Source organism: Gopherus flavomarginatus, chromosome 1 (assembly GCF_025201925.1).
Source record: "Gopherus flavomarginatus isolate rGopFla2 chromosome 1, rGopFla2.mat.asm, whole genome shotgun sequence".
Classification (NCBI taxonomy): Eukaryota; Metazoa; Chordata; order Testudines; family Testudinidae; genus Gopherus; species Gopherus flavomarginatus.
In genome coordinates, this window is record NC_066617.1 from 226,594,422 (window position 1) to 226,613,383 (window position 18,962).

The 18,962-nt window shown below is 41.8% G+C and overlaps 1 protein-coding gene across 5 annotated transcripts in view; it reads left to right on the forward strand.

The window, feature by feature from the left end:
• The window catches only part of SMPX (small muscle protein X-linked), an 82,704-nt gene that overhangs the window by 31,799 nt on the left and 31,943 nt on the right, over positions 1–18,962 (forward strand). For all 5 annotated transcript variants that reach the window (XM_050936752.1, XM_050936749.1, XM_050936748.1 and 2 more), the window contains exon 4: positions 1,419–1,572. In XM_050936752.1, the coding sequence (XP_050792709.1) occupies positions 1,419–1,559 (141 nt within the window). In that variant the 3' untranslated portion in view covers positions 1,560–1,572. The remainder of the gene's footprint in view (positions 1–1,418; positions 1,573–18,962) is intronic.

Genomic DNA, 18,962 nt, shown 5'->3' on the forward strand with positions numbered 1-18,962 from the left:
AAATCCAAGAAAGACAGAGTGATGTAACTGGACAGAGGGAAAGATTCTGAAGACTTGGCCAAAACCGTGACTTCATCATCTTTTGAGGTCATCTACCTAACAATTGATACAACAAGGTAATACACAGTTCTGGGCTTGTTCTGAATGTTTCACTACTTCTGGACATCTGAATTAAAGTTGGGTGCAAAACAGGGTTTTTTGTTCGTTGGCAATTTAGAAAAGAAAAAAATGAGTTTGGATCAAACAAAGCATTTCATTTAAAAAAATGAAATGTTTCCTTGTGATTTTGAGCATTTTTAAATAACTTTGAATATTTAAAAATAAAATTAAAGGAAATTTTGAAAGGAAAAGTTGTTTCAGACTGAAAAATCAAAACATTTCATTTAGAAAATTTCAAAACTGACTGTTTTGATTTTTTTCTGAACTTAATTTTTTTTTTCAAAATAAAAAATTCAGCAAAATCAGCATGTACTCAGGAAGGTATTTGGTATCACTTTTTGCTGGAAAAAAGGTTGTCTGTAGAAAAGTTCACCCAACACTACTCCACATGGTGTTAGAATCCAGAAATGCATCCCTACCAGTCATAGCTGGACCAACCACATAGATTTATCACCTCCAGCTTCAGTCACGGCAATGTACGACAAATAAGGGTTGTCAATGGAAGACCATGAAGAAGCTGCAGATAATACAGCATGTGGTAGGCCATCTTATAACTAACACAGATGACAAGCACATACCCCATCCTCATCCCCAATGTTCCAACACGCTACATTAGCTCCCTGTTTGATTCCAGACTCAGGTCTTGGTCTTAATTTTAAAGATTCCGCACTAGGCTGTGTCGCAAATATCTCAAAATCCATCTCTTCCACAGGGCCTGATCCAAAGCTCACTGGAGTCAATGGAAAAACTCCAATTGACCTTAATAAGCTTTGGATCAGGACCTTAATGCCCATGAGCTACCATCACAGCTCTGCTCATCAGAGACTCAGAAGTTGCCCAGGGTTAAAAATCACAGGTGCACAATATTAGTTTTCTCAGTAGCCAGAGCTCATGGCTATGTAACTCTGCAAGATACTAGGTCATTAAAATGGACATTTACTTTTCTTCCTTTTGGCTGCCTATGGCACTATACCAGATTCACTTCCATTATTCCTTGGACATAGTAAATTGCTACTCACATGTAGAAAGATGTAAATCCTTGTGCATTCAGTATACTTTAATAACGTATTTTTCAAAACACATGTAGGCATCTCAGGGCATCTATTAATAAAGTTAATTCCCTCTTCAGCTGTCCAGTTTCCATTGTGATTACATTTAGCATCAAAAAAACCTTTTCACATTTCCCAATTAACTGACCTCTGTTTATGCTCAAGAGATTTGTACAGTAATCGTAAGGTGACTATTTTCCCTTTGCACAGAGCATTCCTGCTTCTACAGAGGAGGAGAAGGAGAAGAAGCAGCTCCCAGGGGCCATGAAACTTCCAGGCCCTGCTGTCAACTTATCAGAGATCCAGAATATAAAGAGTGAGCTGAAATTTGTCCCCAGAGCTGACCAGTAGTAGAAAAGAACAGGTGAGTAAAAGAGATCTTTCTTTGCTGTGGCTTTAGGAATGACAGGCAGATCCAAAGCCCATTTATGTCAATAAGAGTCTTTCCATTGACTTCAGTAGACTGTGGAACAGGCCCTAAATTTGAAAGAGAAAGTCTGCTTCATGAATAGATGTTCATGGTCTCTGGAATTCTACAGCATTTAAAACTCAAATCTTGTAGCAGAGCACCTGAGAGTTTGCATCTGATCATTTTTGGCATGTACCAGCTTCACTAACAAAAAAATACTCTGCTATTATGAATATTACAGCCAGCTTAATAAAGCCAAATTCATGTCTCACAATCATGCAGAACAAGTGGCAAAATATAGAACTTATTTTTATGTACATAAACTATAAAGAAGTTAATTGTAATGCAGAACAATTAGGTCAGGAAGTACTACCTCCTTTAGGTAAACATTTATACTTATTTTATTTTTGTGGTTCCAAAAGATGTACGTACACGTGTGCGCGAACACATACACACACGCATTCACAGTTAGAAGCTTGTCTAGCAAAGCTTCTGGCTATTTTTAGACTTGAGTCTATGATCAGTAGCAAAGCTTTTAAAAAGAAAAATTCATCAACAATAGCAAAGACATTGATTTTAAAATTATTTTCACCTGATTTTGAACAAGTCTTGTAAATCTTTCTAAGTCTTGGCCTCTGTTGTCTTACCTTCTGGCTATTTTTAGACTTGAGTCCTAAAGCAAGGAACCTTCATCTCTATTAAAAAAAGCATTGGCTGACTTCCTTTAAAAGCCTGAATCTGTAAAGGTGCATCAGGCAGTAACAATGAGGGTTCAGTTCTACAAGGAGGGGGGCAACTGAGCTTGGCTAAAAATAGCAAAAGTGATTTGGGTCACATAGTATCTAACAGAACAGTACATTTGCCAATTACTTCTATTGAAACAAGTCCTTTGTGTCCTGGAGAAAGGCAGAGGAGCTGTAAGTGAAATAAAAGAATGGCACCTGGAATCTTCTGCCTAGTCCCATAAAATATGAACAAAGCAATATAAAACATAATGCAGGAGGATTCTGTAACTGCCGAACTGAAGAGTATCCGGGACCTGAAAGGATATGATGTGCAATCAAAGTGATTTGGCCCAAAACACATTGTAACATTTATTTGTTTTTGTGTATAACATAAATGTGTCCATTTACAAAAAACCCCAAACAAATAAAAAAAACCTTTAATACTTTATTGTGTTTCGCCTGCTGTGGCAAAATGTTCCTGTGATTTTCAAGTAACAACAACAGAGGCTTTCTCCTTAGGAAACCTGGAAAAAGATAAATTAACCTTTTTGCAAAATGTAATATTGTAGTCATCATATTAAAGCAGTGCCCAGAGAAATATGAATTTTTAATGCAGAACTTTAAAGTTTCCTCCCTCTATAGGAAATATTCAGACCTAAATTTAACCCCAGATTTAGTTTCAGATGACTGTTATTCTTAGTGTTTGAAAATTGTTATCTTATAATTAGTCTACTGGGGATCTAGCAATGATATTTATCACATGCCCTGAAGTGCAATATAAGAAAATACATTGCTATATGGATGAATACCCAACTAAATTAAATCTTTAAAGCTGTTAGATCATCATACAGCAGAATAACTTGCCATTGCAGTTGTATTCCCTTCTTCCCCGACCCGTCTTCTCATGTTTTTATTGCTTCTCAGGTTGGGAGAGTGACATGAATGGGGGTGCTGCTGAATCAGGCTGCTCAAAGAAAGTGAAGAGATTAAGGAATGCCTTAGAAAGGGATGAAGGGGAACTTTTGGCTCTGTAGGGGCTTTTATATCCCAGCCCAGGGAGCTTCCATTAGAAGGCGAGGATGCTATATGGTTCTGTATCACCCCATGGCCCAGTTCCTTCCCATTGGAGTCTATGCTTTGGGTTGGCAGTGACTGGAGGAGCAGCTCCAGCAGTGGCAGCAGCATTGGTAGTCTAGTTGCAGGTGTGGGTAGAAACAAAAAGAGGAGCCTACATGGTGCAGTAACTCCTTGTCAGGGTCATGGGATGGGAGGTCCAGCCCCTTCTTCTGGCCATGTTTATAAATGCACTCACTTGGGTACCGGTCATGCTTTTAGCTAGAATTTGGCCTAAGGAGAGTGCTCGGCCATATGACTTGCCTATCATTGAAGTGTTGTTTGACTCATTAATAGGCTAACTTGCCAGACCCTTGTACCCTTAGGTTGTTTGGCTGTCATGTATCAACATTGTTATTTTCCAGCCTTTGGTGTGGCCCTGCTCCCCAGCCTTCCTCTCTATATTGTCACTCTTATGCACAAACCATCTTGTTCACCTTCCTGTGAAGACAAAGTTCAGATTCCTTTGAGAACTGCAGCAATTAACTTTTCTCTGATATAACAGTCAAAACCCAAATCAGTTTATATTGAACAATAGAACTCTTAGGAAACAAAGAAGGCCAAACTGGATCAGATCTGAGGTCCACCTGCTTGGGTATCCTGTTGCTGACAATGTCCAGTGCTTCAGAGGAAGGTGTAAGAACTCCACAGTAGGGAGACAGGGGATAATCTGTCCCCACATTAGATCTAATTCTGATCTCTAATAGCTAGAGATTGTCTTAAATCCTGACGTTTGGGACTGAGTCTACTGTTAATTTACAGAAATGAGTTAGGGTACATCAGTACAGCAAAAAGGCCCCACGGCAGAAGGTCTGAGAGCCAGGGTCAAATGACTCAGGCTTGCGGGGCTTGCACTACAGGGCTAAAAGTAGCAGTGTAAATGTTCCCACTTGGGTTGGAGTTTGGGTGGGTCTCAGAGCCTGGGCTCCAGCCCAGGTGAGTATGTCTACACTGCTATTTTTAGCCCAGTAGTACAAGCCCCATGAGCCCAAGTCCCTTGAGACTCTGAGTAGTTTTGCAGTGTAGACGTACCCGTAGTCAAATAACAAGCACAGGGGGAGGGAGAGCTATGGAAAGTTCTCCTCAGCAGCCCTAGACTTTGTATTGTGGTGATTGTAGGGTTACTGCCTGAATAACCTGTTAGAAATCTGTCCGGCCTCTAAAAAGCTGTCAACGGAGCAGCATCTCTAACAGTGGCTTCACTTGAGAGAAATGAGCCTTCGAGTAGTAGGGCTCGTCTACCCCTTAGTTATAAGAGTGGCTTTCTTTGATGTGTAGATATCAATTATTTATAAAATATGTTTATTTCCCTATTGTGGTGTTAAATGGTCACATTAACTTTCCTTGCAATCACACTCTTGTTTGTAAGTACAAAAGTATCATTTCTATTACCCAACATAGAATGCCTTTAAACTGCATCGTGCTTGAGAGAGTTTCCTTCTTTCTTTCCCTGGTCATTCTTTCAGACACAGTCTTTGGTTAGCTTGTCCTTTATCCCCACGTTTAAGCAGAACAAGAGGAAACAGCTAACACTGAAATACAAGGATACAAACCCTAGGCATCCTCTCTAATGAACACGCTTTGTCCTGCTAACGTTTGTACTCTACACCTTGCTTGTACTCTGCCATGGTATCAGCTCATATTGATAAGTCAGCACAGCCCTGGAGTTTCAGATTAAGGGGAAAACCTATTCACTTCACTATGCCTGAGCTACTGGGGCCATTCAGAGCTAGGATGAGATTACAGAAACCTCCCTCCAGGACCCTGAGTAGTAACACAGGCAATAAACAATAATAATAAAAAAGTCACTGCATATTTGTTGCTTCCACCTCCAGACTGTGGTAGAGTCTGCAAGTCTGCATTCCCCCTATACTCTGTACATCCAGCTTCCTGCCCCCCTGCCCTCTCTCCCCCCACCAGGGTATATGACTGATGGATCTGATTGTCTGCAGCTTCACCAGCTCCATACACACTCCTTCCCCAAGCCCCCTGGGTGCTGGGGTACATTCCATCCCCACTGAGCTGGGCTCCCTGGCATGGAGTTCTGAAATCCTAGTTTTCTTCTTCAGTAATTGCGATGCAGGCAGGACCCTCTGCAGCCAAGGGTAAGGGGGCAGGATGGTCTCATCAGAGGATAGTGCAGTATGCACAGCTGCAGCGGCACAGCAGCCAGCAAACAGAGCTGTAAACGGGAGTTTCAGAGGGAGTTCTCGCGGAGGAGCAGGTTTTTGTAGTTTGTGGATTGTATTGTGTAATTTGTATGTGTGGAGGCTGCTAGGGGCAGTGTGCTGGGAGAGCAGCTGAGCCCTGATTAGCGGGCGGGGCTTACCTGATTAGAGGTCGTATAAAAGTAGCTAGCCAGTCAGGCAGCGGCACAGCAGCCAGCAAACAGAGCTGTAAACAGGGGAGTTTCAGAGGAAGTTTACAGGGGGAGGTTGCAGGGGAGACTAAGAGAGCTTGACAGAGGAACTGACAGGCTAGTAAAGGGAGTGAGTGGTGGTCTGTCAGTGTTCTGGTGCCTGTTGGGGGTTTGTGTTGTGCTGTGTTTCTTGGACTACCAGGTTCTAGGTGGGAAGGCTATGACCGATACAGAGGCAGCAGTGAAAGACACAATGAGGATGACTGGATGTGCAAGCTGCTGCATGTACATGATCCTGGAGGGGGTACCTGAAAAGAGTTTTGTCTTCATGAAGTGCTGCCTGATAGAGCTGATGGAAGAAAAGATCCGAGGACTGGAGATGCAGGTGGAAACTCTGGTCGAGTTCAGAAGGGGCTTCGAGCAGATGATGGAGCACAGACACGAGGGGGCTGAAGGGATAAGCTCAGAGTTGCAGATGGAATCAGGACCAAAGAATTCTGAGGAGAGACTGCTGGGTGAGGAAAGTGGATGGTGGAAGCATGTGACTAAGAGAACCAGGCAGAGGAAAAGACGGGCCAGTGAAGGGGAAATAGAACTCAGGAACAGGTTTGCAGAGTTGGAAAATGAGGAAGGGGCACAGCAGGTGGTCGCTGAAGGAGCGAGGGCAAGGAAAAAGAGAAGAGCTGTTAGTCCTACACGAGGAGGGGAGGAGTCAATGGAGGCAACACCAAATATAAGCCCCAGGAGGATTGTAAGGGTGAATAGGAATTGAGAGGACTTTCAGCCAGTGGATGCAGGGGACAGACCGGAGAATCACACTGTCACTAGGAAAAGGCAGGTCTACGTGATTGGAGACTCCTTACTGAGAAGAATAGACAGGTCTGTAACTAGAGCTGATCGGGAGAACAGACGGGTGTGCTGTCTGCCGGGTGCTAAGATACAGGATGTGGACCTGAGGCTGAAAAGGATCCTAACAGGAGCGGGGAAGAATCCGCTGATTGTCCTTCATGTGGGAATGAATGATACGGCTAGATTCTCACTGGAATGTGTCAAGGGAGACTATGCCAGACTGGGGAAGACGCTTAAGGAAATCGAGGCTCAGGTGATCTTCAGTGGGATTCTGCCTGTTCCTAGAGAAGGGCAACAAAGATGTGACAAGGTTATCGCGATCAACAGATGGCTCAGGCAATGGTGCTATAAGGAGGGCTTTGGGATGTATGGCCATTGGGAAGCGTTTATGGACAGAAGACTGTTCTCTTGGGATGGACTTCACCTGAGTAAGGAGGGAAATAGACTTCTAGGATGGAGGCTCGCCTAACTGATTAAGAGAGCTTTAAACTAGGAATTTGGGGGAGATGGTTGGGAGATGTCCAGGTGATCTCCATGCTGGAATTTAACCTTGAGAGGGAAGAAAACAAAGTAAGAGTGGATACAGCCATGGACAGAAGAATTGACATAAGGAGGAAGGGTAGTGTAGATACCACACCAACAGTTGATGCTGGTAGTAGAATATCTGTGCCTAACAGGGTAAAGAATGTCAGTGGAGCCAAACGACAAAAATTAAGATGTCTGTACACTAATGCGAGGAGCCTAGGTAACAAAATGGAGGAACTAGAGCTACTGGTGCAGGAAGTGAAACCAGATATTATAGGGATAACAGAAACATGGTGGAATAGTAGTCATGACTGGAGTACAGGTATTGAAGGCTATGTGCTGTTTAGGAAAGACAGAAATAAAGGCAAAGGTGGTGGAGTAGCATTGTACATCAAGGAGGAGGTTAATTGTAAAGAAATAAGAAGTGACGGAATGGACAAGACAGAGTCTGTCTGGGCAAAAATTACACTGGGAAAGAAAGCTACTAGAGCCTCCCTTGAGATAGTGCTTGGGGTGTGCTACAGACCGCCGGGATCTGATTTGGATATGGATAGAGACCTCTTCAATGTTTTTAATGAAGTAAACACTAATGGGAAATGTGTGATCATGGGAGACTTTAACTTCCCAGATATAGACTGGAGGACAAGTGCTAGCAAGAATAGTAGGGCTCAGATTTTTCTGGATGTGATAGCAGATGGATTTCTTCACCAAGTGTTGAAGAACCAACAAGAGGGGATGCCATTTTAGATTTGGTTTTGGTGAGTAGTGAGGACCTCATAGAAGAAATGGTTGTAGGGGACAACCTTGGTTCGAATGATCATGAGCTAATTCAGTTCAAACTAGATGGAAGGATAAACAAAAATAGATCTGGGACTAGGGTTTTTGACTTCTCAAGGGCTAACTTTAAAGAATTAAGGAAATTAGTTAGGGAAGTGGATTGGACTGAAGAATTTGTGGATCTAAATGCGGAGGAGGCCTGGAATTACTTTAAGTCGCAGCTGCAGAAACTATCAGAAGCCTGCATCCCAAGAAAGGGGAAAAAAACCATAGGCAGGAGTTGTAGACCAAGTTGGATTAGCAAGCATCTCAGAGAGGTGATTAAGAAAAAGCAGAAAGCCTACAAGGAGTGGAAGAAGGGTGGGATTAGCAAGGAAAGCTACCTTAGTGAGGTCAGAACATGTAGGGATAAAGTGAGAAAGGCTAAAAGCCATGTAGAGTTGGACCTTGCAAAGGGAATTAAAACCAATAGTAAAAGGTTCTATAGCCATATAAATAAGAAGAAAACAAAGAAAGAAGAAGTGGGACTGCTAAACACTGAGGATGGAATGGAGGTTAAGGATAACCTAGGCATGGCCCAATATCTAAATAAGTACTTTGCCTCAGTCTTTAATAAGGCTAATGAGGTGCTTAGGGATAATGGAAGGACGACAAATGGGAATGAGGATATGGAGGTGGATATTACCACATCTGAGGTAGAAGCCAAACTTGAACAGCTTAATGGGACAAAATCAGAGGGCCCAGATAATCTTCATCCAAGAATATTAAAGGAAATGGCGCATGAAATTGCAAGCCCATTAGCAAGAATTTTTAATGAATCGGTAAACTCAGGGGTTGTACCGTACGACTGGAGAATTGCTAACATAGTTCCTATCTTTAAGAAAGGGAAAAAAAGTGATCCAAGTAACTATAGGCCTGTTAGTTTGACATCTGTAGTATGTAAGGTCTTGGAAAAAATTTTGAAGGAGAAAGTAGTTAAGGACATTGAGGTCAAGGGTAATTGGGACAAGTTACAACATGGTTTTACTAAAGGTAGATCGTGCCAAACCAATCTAATCTCCTTCTTTGAGAAGGTGACAGATTATTTAGACAAAGGAAATGCAGTAGATCTAATTAACCTCGATTTCAGTAAAGCATTTGACATGGTTCCACATGGGGAACTATTAGTTAAATTGGAAAAGATGGGGATAAATATGAAAATTGAAAGGTGGATAAGGAACTGGTTAAAGGGGAGATTCCAACGGGTCGTACTGAAGGGTGAACTGTCAGGCTGGAAGGAGGTTACTAGTGGAATTCCTAAAGGATCAGTTTTGGGACCAATCTTATTTAACCTTTCTATTACTGACCTTGGCACAAAAAGCGGGAATGTGCTAATAAAGTTTGCGGATGACACAAAGCTAGGGGGTATTGCTAACACGGAGAAGGACCGCGATATCATACAGGAAGATCTGGATGACTTTGTAAACTGGAGTAATAGTAATAGGATGAAATTTAATAGTGAAAAGTGCAAGGTCATGCACTTAGGAATTAATAATGAGAATTTTAGATATACATTGGGGACACATCAGTTGGAAGCAAAAGAGGAGGAGAAGGACCTTGGAGTATTGGTTGATCAGAGGATGACTATGAGCCGCCAATGTGATATGGCCGTTAAAAAAGCTAATGCGGTTTTAGGATGCATCAGGCGAGGTATTTCCAGCAAAGATAAGGAGGTGTTAGTACCATTATATAAGGCACTGGTGAGACCTCATCTGGAACACTGTGTGCAGTTCTGGTCTCCCATGTTTAAGAAGGATGAATTCAAACTGGAACAGGTTCAGAGACGGGCTACTAGGATAATCCGAGGAATGGAAAACCTGCCTTATGAAAGGAGACTCAAAAGGAGGCTTGGCTTGTTTAGCCTGGCCAAAAGAAGGCTGATGGGGGATATGCTTGCTCTTTATAAATATATCAGAGGAATTAATATTAGGGATGGGGAGGAATTATTTAAGCTTAGTACCAATGTAGACACAAGAACAAATGGGTATAAACTGGACACTAGGAAGTTTAGACTTGAAATTAGATGAAGATTTCTAACCATTAGAGGAGTGAAGTTCTGGAACAGCCTTCCAAGGGGAGTAGTGGGGGCAAAAGACATATCTGGCTTTAAGACTAAGCTTGATAAGTTTATGGAAGGGATGGTATGATGGGATAGCTTAATTTTGGCAATTGATCTTTGATTATCAGCAGATAAATATGCCCAATGGTCTGTGATGGAATGTTGGATGGGATGAGATCTGAGTTACTGCAGAGAATTCTTTCCTGAGTGCCCTTGCCCACATGCTCAGGGTTTAGCTGATCGCCATATTTGGGGTTGGGAAGGAATTTTCCTCTGGGGCAGATTGGCAGAAGCCTTCCTCTGCAGCTTGCTGGTGGATTGTCTGCATCTTGAGGTCTTCAAACCACAATTTGAAGACTTCAATAACTCAGGCATAGGTTAGGGGTTTGTTATAGAAGTGGATGGGTAGGGTTCTGTGGCCTGCATTGTGCAGGAGGTCAGACTAGATGATCATATTGGTCCCTTCTGACCCTAAAGTCTGTGAGTCTATGAGTCTATGCTACCACGTCCTGTGTATACCCCCCTTCCGCAGGTGGTACTGTCATAAGGAGCACAGTAGGGGAGAAAGAGTTAGTTTCTAGGCAAATATGAAAAATAAATTGCATTGTATAAGGTTTTCTTAGAAAGATTTACATTTTTTTGACCTTTAAATAAAATAACATAGCAATATGTTTTGTGACAAGGAGCACCTCAAGCTTACATATATAAGGAGCCACTATCACATATGTCTTATAACCTGTCTCCTTACATAATGCAGAAAAAACTCCCAGGATAGTTCCTTAGGACTTATAGGATTATCCTGTGGTGCTCTGATGGGAGAGACTCGTTAGGACTATGACAGAGTACTGAATACCATAATGGAAGCCTTCTCTCTGCCCCACACCTCCAAAGAGAGGTCCCCAACCTGGCTAAAGATGGAAGAGCACATTCATAACCTAACTCTTGCCAGTAATTTAATATCCTCAGCCTCTCAGTTTCCGTTGATCTGGGCAAGAATGTAATATATATATATAACTAAAGGCGGATCAAAGGATGCTTGTGTCAGATCTCACCCACTCTCTGAGCCGCTTGTAACAGTTCGATGTAATGACTAACAGATCTAAAGGAAATCAAGATAATGCAGCTGTGCTCCTGTTTAAGAACTTTAAGTAGGAGGCAGATAGCACAGTCCAGAGTGATAAGGGAAAAGTATGGGCTAGATGAGTTTCTGGCAGTCAATTTAACATGATCGCCCACTAGGATGACCAACCCTCTTGATATTAGAGGCGTTGTCTTATACAGGCAACTATGCCCCTTTGCCTCACAAAAAAAAAAAAAGTGTCCCAGTTTTTCACATTTGCTATCTGGTGACCCTGCCTCTCACCCACTCATTCGCTGTTTAGCCCAGTGTTTGTCTGAGGTCGTTTTTGCATTCTTTATCCCTAGTTTCTCTTTTGTCAACTTCAGAGAGGATCAATCCCTGTTCCTCAGCTTAAGGGGTTATTTTCAGTATGGTCAACCCCAGGCGTTCAACAAGCATATCAGACCTCCCAAAATTATGACATTGTCTTTAAAATTAATAAATAATTTAATACATAATAAATAATAATATAATTAGTAGTAAATTATTTTGGATCTTTTTATTTGCCTTCTGATTTTTGAGCCTTTAGAGTACGGTCAGGTCATGTTTTCAGGCTTCTCTCTGCAACCATGAGGGCTAGGAAAGTTTCTTTTAAAAATGAAAATAGACTTTCCCATATAATCACTTGTCTCCAGGTGCTGAGATGTTAGGAAGAACACCAAATAGCATGAGATTCACAATAAAACCATCAGTCGGCGACATGGTCAACCTCATTCCCAGCTGCTCCAGTTGTAAGTCAGTTATTCCCCCTATCTTTTTCTTTTAGAGACCAATTTCTTCATATGTTATTTCTCATGACCAGACAGGGCAGTGAGCTCCTGGAAGCTGAGTAAATGGCAAGGCTGGTGCCTCTGAAGCCGATTGTGACTGCCACCAGGAGCCACTGCTGAGACCCTCCGCTCCCTCTCCTCCACTACCCATCAAATGTTACTGAGAACAGCTACCATTAACTTCCTGCCCCTTTGCAAATCAAGGAGAGTTTTCCTACCGTGCCAATGACATCCCTCGGCTTGATTTGGGGAATGGAGGTAGAGAAAAGATTGAGGAGACTTTGGCTGCTTATATCCCTCAGCACAGGTGAAGGACCCTAGGAAATTTTATCAGAGTTACACAGGATAGAGTGAGGGATAGAACACACTCCTTCCTGCTGATGGCCAGGAGCACCTATATGAGCCAATCAAACAGGCAATAATTGAGCGTTGCCATTTTGGCCATTAAAACTAACTGCACTGACATCTTCAAAGTAAACATTCAAAGATTACAGAGCATTTTGCTCAACACTGGAAAAGATTTGCATTAGTTTTTCCTTTAATAGAAATGTGCAAAACAATTCTTCACATTCAGCAACAATGTCTTTATTTTAAACAGATAATTTTTATAGTTGGATGAGACATCCACAGATAAATAATTCAAACAACTGTCATATTTTATAGAAAATGTGACAAAAGCATGTACTGGTAGTTAAAATTTAAAGAAATTATATCCCATTATAGCACCTCTTAGGTTCAGAAGCTAATTTCCAGAGTTTGAAGTTGTGAACACATGCTCATGCACCTCCCCCGCACCCCGAATAAAGTAACTCCATTACAGCCTCAGTTAGGTTTACCCCACTCAGAAGTTCTAATACACTCTAAGCAACAAAAAAATTTTCATGAGTGCTGTGGGGTCAGCAAATAGACCTTTTCATTTCAGTCTACAATGAGACACAGAATTTTTCAGAACAGGGAGAAGGTTGCAGCTAATTGCTTCAGAAGCAGACCATACCCTACTTCCATATGATTTTTTGGGGGTCTGAATGAGGGCTATTAAATAATTGGCTTCCTTCGATCATGGTTTACTACATAATACTGTGCCCGGAGCCTTTGTTGTGAGACATATTTATACCCTGAAAACTTGCATAACTTTCTAAGGATTAGATTGCTGTTTAATCGCTGCTGAGTTGGAAGCAGTACAAAGTTGCATCGTACAAAGGAAGCCCAGAAACATAGGATGCCTTTGGAAGCTACCAGGGGTGCAGGTCTCCCTTTTGGTGGAACAGCTTACTTCCCTGACATGCTGGCCAGTTGTGCTGGATAGAGCATGTGGGAAGATGGAGTGCAGCCATTGCTCTGCCTCTTGCCTACCTCTCTACATACACAATATGAATTACATCAGTTAAAAAAAAACAGTTGGAATGCAGTCTCCATAGAGCTTTCTGATCATATGATCATCTATCCCTAAAATCTAAGGCTCCATTTCTACAATCTGATCTGTGTAACAGACCTGATTCCCACAGAACGTCTCCCTGACATAAATGGAGCTTTGCATGGGCTTAAAGGCCCATTCACGTGGATCCAGTTGCCTTTGGTCATTAGAAATTGTATGATCTGCAGGAGAAAAATACATAATATATGATTTTTCTTGAGAGCATCAAACAGAACATAGTTACAGAGCTATGAATAAGATTATATAGTGGTTTTACCTACCTATATTGGGGAATTATATCATCAGCTTAAGCCATGTGCAGTGCACCCATACAGTATGGTGATGAGCCTGTAATAGATAATATAAAGTTCAAAATGTCTTCAGCACCATAGATTGTAAGTACCTTAATCAAAGTAAAGGGCTGAGTGCTCTCAAACACACAACATACAACTCAATCCCTTATTAATGGCACAACTCATTTTTATCAAATCTACATAAATTGTAGTCAATTAAACTGACAGAATGATTCGAAATATCATGGGTTGGACATGGCAATCAAGCTAATTTATTTCTCATAGACTTAGTCCTCTCATCATTTCATTTTGTAATTTTTTCCTCCTATCATTGGATAGGAGACAACCTAATTACGTTTTCACAAGCCTGCGCTCAGAAATCATCTAAATTACTTTTTAAATGTACTTTGGATTTTTTGTCGTCTAATTTGAAACTTTGTACTGATCTCATACAGGCTACTTGTAAGGAATGTATTCTATTGCCATTAAATAGGACAGTTTTAAATATATGGAGCTAAATCTAGAGATCCTTGCTCCTTTCTCCCTCCATCTGTAGTTAGGCAAACTCCCATTAGGTTCAGTGACAGTTTGCCAGTCTTGAGGCCTTATCTGTATTTGGGATTAGTCCTGAGTCAACAATTGATGGCCAACAACTGGTGCAGCTGCATGAACCCACCTGTACTTCATTTTGATGGATGTCACTCATTTTAGTCCCCAGGTTACTTCTGTGCCACACAAATCGGATGTCCTGTCACTTTTCTTGTTGAAAATTATTAACATGGTAAATAAAGAATCATGAAATTGAGGCTGAAGTCCAAATTGGTTATACTAAGGGAATGAATCCCACAACATTTTAAAGTTTCCTACTTGAATAATGTTTTGGTCTCTCTCATTCTGAGCCTTTGTCACATGTTATATTCCACATTTGGGCATTGGCATGTTGTAACTGCTCTGGGGAAAACCTCAAATGTAGATAACAAAAGCCAATTAAACAAACCTCCGCTTGAAATCTCAGGTCAGCCAAACCAGTACGAACTGTGGTTTTTCTTGTCTACATTTAGGGATTGCATTGGTGCAACTACATCTGTAATTGACCACCAATGCTATAAATCCCAACCACCGACAAGAACAGAGTAAAAGCCTCAGCATTGAGGCCCGCAGTCAGAAGTTCCTCTCCCCTTTGGTAACCTTTACTTTGATTTGATAACACTGTTATTAATCCTTCAGCTTTTAATTCTCTTGGGTCTTTGTTCATGTTTGTTGCCCTGGAGCAAACCTTGTTCTAAATTGCTACTATGCCCAGCACAACCATACAGAGCCGCTCATGATGCACAAAGGCACTCCTGGAGCAAAGAACAGCAATCAAAAAAGAGTGCAATCTGCACTCTTCCTGTTCCAAACAAACTCACAAACAAGCAAGCAAACGAGTGGCAGACAAAGAATATAAGAGCTTTTACTGAAGAAACACGAAAGAACCAAAAAAGCATTCCCTCAGCAAGACTGCTCCAGCTCATAGGAGAGGAACCCATGACAGTAAACAGATGGTATTATTTTAAACCTCTGGGGATGCAGCCCTTATACTGAAAACGAAACAAGCACAAATGTATATAGAAATGGAATAAAATGTAAAAATACAAAGCCTTAAAAATGTATGTTCAGTCTTAAATAGGCAGAAGCCAGGGAAGCAGACTTACCGCTGTCACCGCTCTGTTGTTCCTGGGCCCTGTGTCAGTCCCAGAGTTTTCCAGTAACAGACACTATACCCTCCATTGGGTAGGCAGAGATGAATTAAGGAATCAATTTCTGAATTCGCTTGCTTTTGTGAATTAGTCTGTAGCCTGTTCAATTGATCAATGCATCTATGGGCTTGAGTGCTTTTTTGTCTGGAGGAGGGAATAGAGCAGGACTATCAGAAGAAAGGTACAATTAAATTTTTAAGAGCAGAAATTTTCTCTCAGGAAAGAGAAGAGACATTTTTCAAGCTGTCAGGACTGAGATATTCCTTCATCTAAGGCTTCCTCAAAGAAGTGTCTCACATGCCAGGACAGTTCAGAGGGTCATGCACTCTGAGTACTTTACATATGTCCCTTTTTAAACCCTTTATACAAAGAAAAACACCAAATTTACCAGCTGTGTGACGGAGCACTCCTTTCCCCTTTCCACATGTAATGCCTGTTGGCCAAGGAGGGCTGGGGTAGTCGAGAGCAGTAGTCAAGTGTATGCAGGTGGTTGGGTAGCCAGAAGGTCAGTTGTATCAGAGGCAGTCCAGGGCAGTGGTCAGAATTCTCACCTGGGTCAGTAGTCAGAAGATGAAATCCATGGCGTTGGGTCAGCGGGTTAGGAAGGTGAGGTCGGATGAGGTGATGAGGCAGGGTTGGGAAAGGCAGCAACCAATAGGCAATGGTCTATTGCTCAGACAGCTTCCTCTTCCTGTGGGGTCTTTGTATAGGCCAGGTAACCAGTGAGAATGCTGTCTGTCCATCCAATCAGGGGCTTGGAGCATGGCTGCTGTGGGTCTGTAGGCATTTATTACTAAGATTGTTGGTCAGTGGCAGCAGTTCAGTGCACCAGCATGGTGCAGTAGATAAGGATGCCGCCTAGGGAGCCGGTAGACTTCATTCAATATTGGGGTCATAAGAATGGCCATACTGGGTCAGACCAAAGGTCCATCCAGCCCGGTATCCTGTCTGCCGACAGTAGCCAATGCCAGGTGCCCCAGAGGGAGTGAACCTGATCCGTAATGATCAAGTGATCTCTCTCCTGCCATCCATCTCCACCCTCTGACAAACAGAGGCTAGGGACACCATTCCTTACTCATCCTGGCTAATAGCCATTAATGGACTTAACCTCCATGAATTTATCTAGTTCTCTTTTAAATCCTGTTACTGTCCTAGCCTTCATAACCTCCTCAGGCAAGGAATTCCACAGATTGACTGCACTGTGTGAAGAAGAATTTCCTTTTATTTCTTTAAACCTGCTGCCCATTAATTTCATTTTGTGGCCCCTAGTTCTTATATTAAGGGAACAAGTAAATAACTTTTCCTCATTCACTTTCTCCACACCACTCATGATTTTATATACTTCTATCATATCCCCCCTTAGTCTCCTCTTTTCCAAGCTGAAAAGTCCTCTTTAATCTCTCCTCATATGGGACCCATTCTAATGCCAGTATATCTTTTTTGAGATGAGACCATATCTGTACACAGTATTCAAGATGTGGGCATACCATGGATTTATATAAGGGCAATAAGATATTCTCTGTCTTATTCTCTATCCCTTTTTGAATGATTCCTAACATCCTGTTTGCTTTTTTGACTGCTGCTGCACACTGCGTGGACGTCTTCAGAGACCTATCCACAATGACTCCAAGATCTCTTTCCTGATTAGTTGTAGCTAAATTAGCCCCCATCATATTGTATGTATAGTTGGGGTTATTTTTTCCAATGTGCATTATTTTACATTTCTCCACATTACATTTAATTTGCCATTTTGTTGCCCAGTCACTTAGTTTTGTGAGATCTTTTTGAAGTTCTTCACAGTCTGCTTTTCTCTTAACTATCTTAAGCAGTTTAGTATCATCTGCAAACTTTGCCTCCTCACTGTCTACCCCTTTCTCCAGATCATTTATGAATAAGTTGAATAGGATTGGTCCTAGGACTGACCCTTGAGGAACACCACTAGATACCCCTCTACCCTTTGTTCCCTGTCTTTTAACCAGTTCTCAATCCATGAAGGGATCTTCCCTCTTATCTCATGACAACTTTATTAATGTAAGAGCCTCTGATGAGGGAGCTTGTCAAAGGCTTTCTGGAAATCTAAGTACACTATGTCCACTGGATCCCCCTTGTCCACATGTTTGTTGACCCCTTCAAAAACGCTAATAGATTAGTAAGACATGATTTCCCTTTACAGAAACCCATGTTGACTTTTGCCCAACAATTTATGTTCTTATATGTGTCTGACAATTTTATTCTTTACTATTGTTTCAACTAATTTGCCCGGTACTGACTTTAGACTTACCAGTCTGTAATTGCCGGGATCACCTCTAGAGCCCTTTTGAAACATTGGCGTTACATTAGCTATCTCCCCTCATTGCGTATAGAAGCTGATTTAAAGGACAGGTTACAAACTGTAGTTAATAGTTCCGCAATTTCACATTTGAGTTCTTTCAGAACTCTTGGGTGAATGCCATCTGGTCCTGGTGACTTGTTATTGTTAACTTTATCAATTAATTCCAAAACCTCCTCTAGTGATACTTCAATCTGTGACAATTCCTCAGATTTGTCACCTACAAAGGATGGCTCAGGTGTGGGAATCTCCCTAACACCTCAGCCGTGAAGACTGACGAAAAGAATTAATTTAGTTTCTCTGCAATTACTTTGTTGTAAGTGCTTCTTTTTTATCTCGATGGTCCAGGGTTCCACTGGTTGTTTAGCTGGCTTCGTTCTTCTGATGTACTTAAAAACATTTTGTTATTACCTTTTGAGTTTTTGGCTAGCTGTTCTTCAGACTCCTTTTTTGCTTTTCTTATGACATTTTTACACTTAATTTGGCAGTATTTATGCTCCTTATTTACCTCACTAGGATTTGACATCACTGCTCCGTTGGGGTGACTGAAGACCAGGTTTGTCTGAATAGGTTCTGTGGAAAGATCTTGGGAGCGTGTGTATAATGATCTGGTTCTCAGGACCACTCTTCTGGCCTGTTTTCTTCCCAATCAGTGAGTTACCATATCTTCCCTCTTTGTATCTGGGAGTCTAGGATCTTGTGGACAAGGTATTCACCTTGGCCTTGGCCTAGTGGAAGGAGAAGTTGTTTTCGTTTGGGAAAGGAATTGTCAGAGAAGGATTTAGGAGGGAGACACGGAATACAGGGTGCACCTTAAGATAGCAGGGAAGTTGAGTTCAGAGGTTACAGGATTGATTTGCTTTCAGATCTGGTAGGGTTCTAGGTGCTGGTGGTCCAAGTTTACATAAGGGTCTGCCTGTCTTCAGGTCTTTGGTGGGTAGCCATACCTTTTGTTCTACTGCAGATGTAGGGTCCTTTTGCTGGTGATGGTCAGCCTGACGTTTGTATGCGATGTTGGCTACATCCAGGTTTTGTTTCAACTCTTCCTGTGTTTGATGGATTTGAAGAAACAGGAAATGTGGGTACTGTGAGTAGTGCATGGTGAAAACAGGAGTAACAACCATAATCTGCAAAAAAAGAAAAGGCTCATTTTGGTTGAGGCATGGTCTTCATTGTTGTATGTGAACTCCATGTGTGGAATCAGTGAAGTCCAGCGATTTTGGTGGTGGCTTTT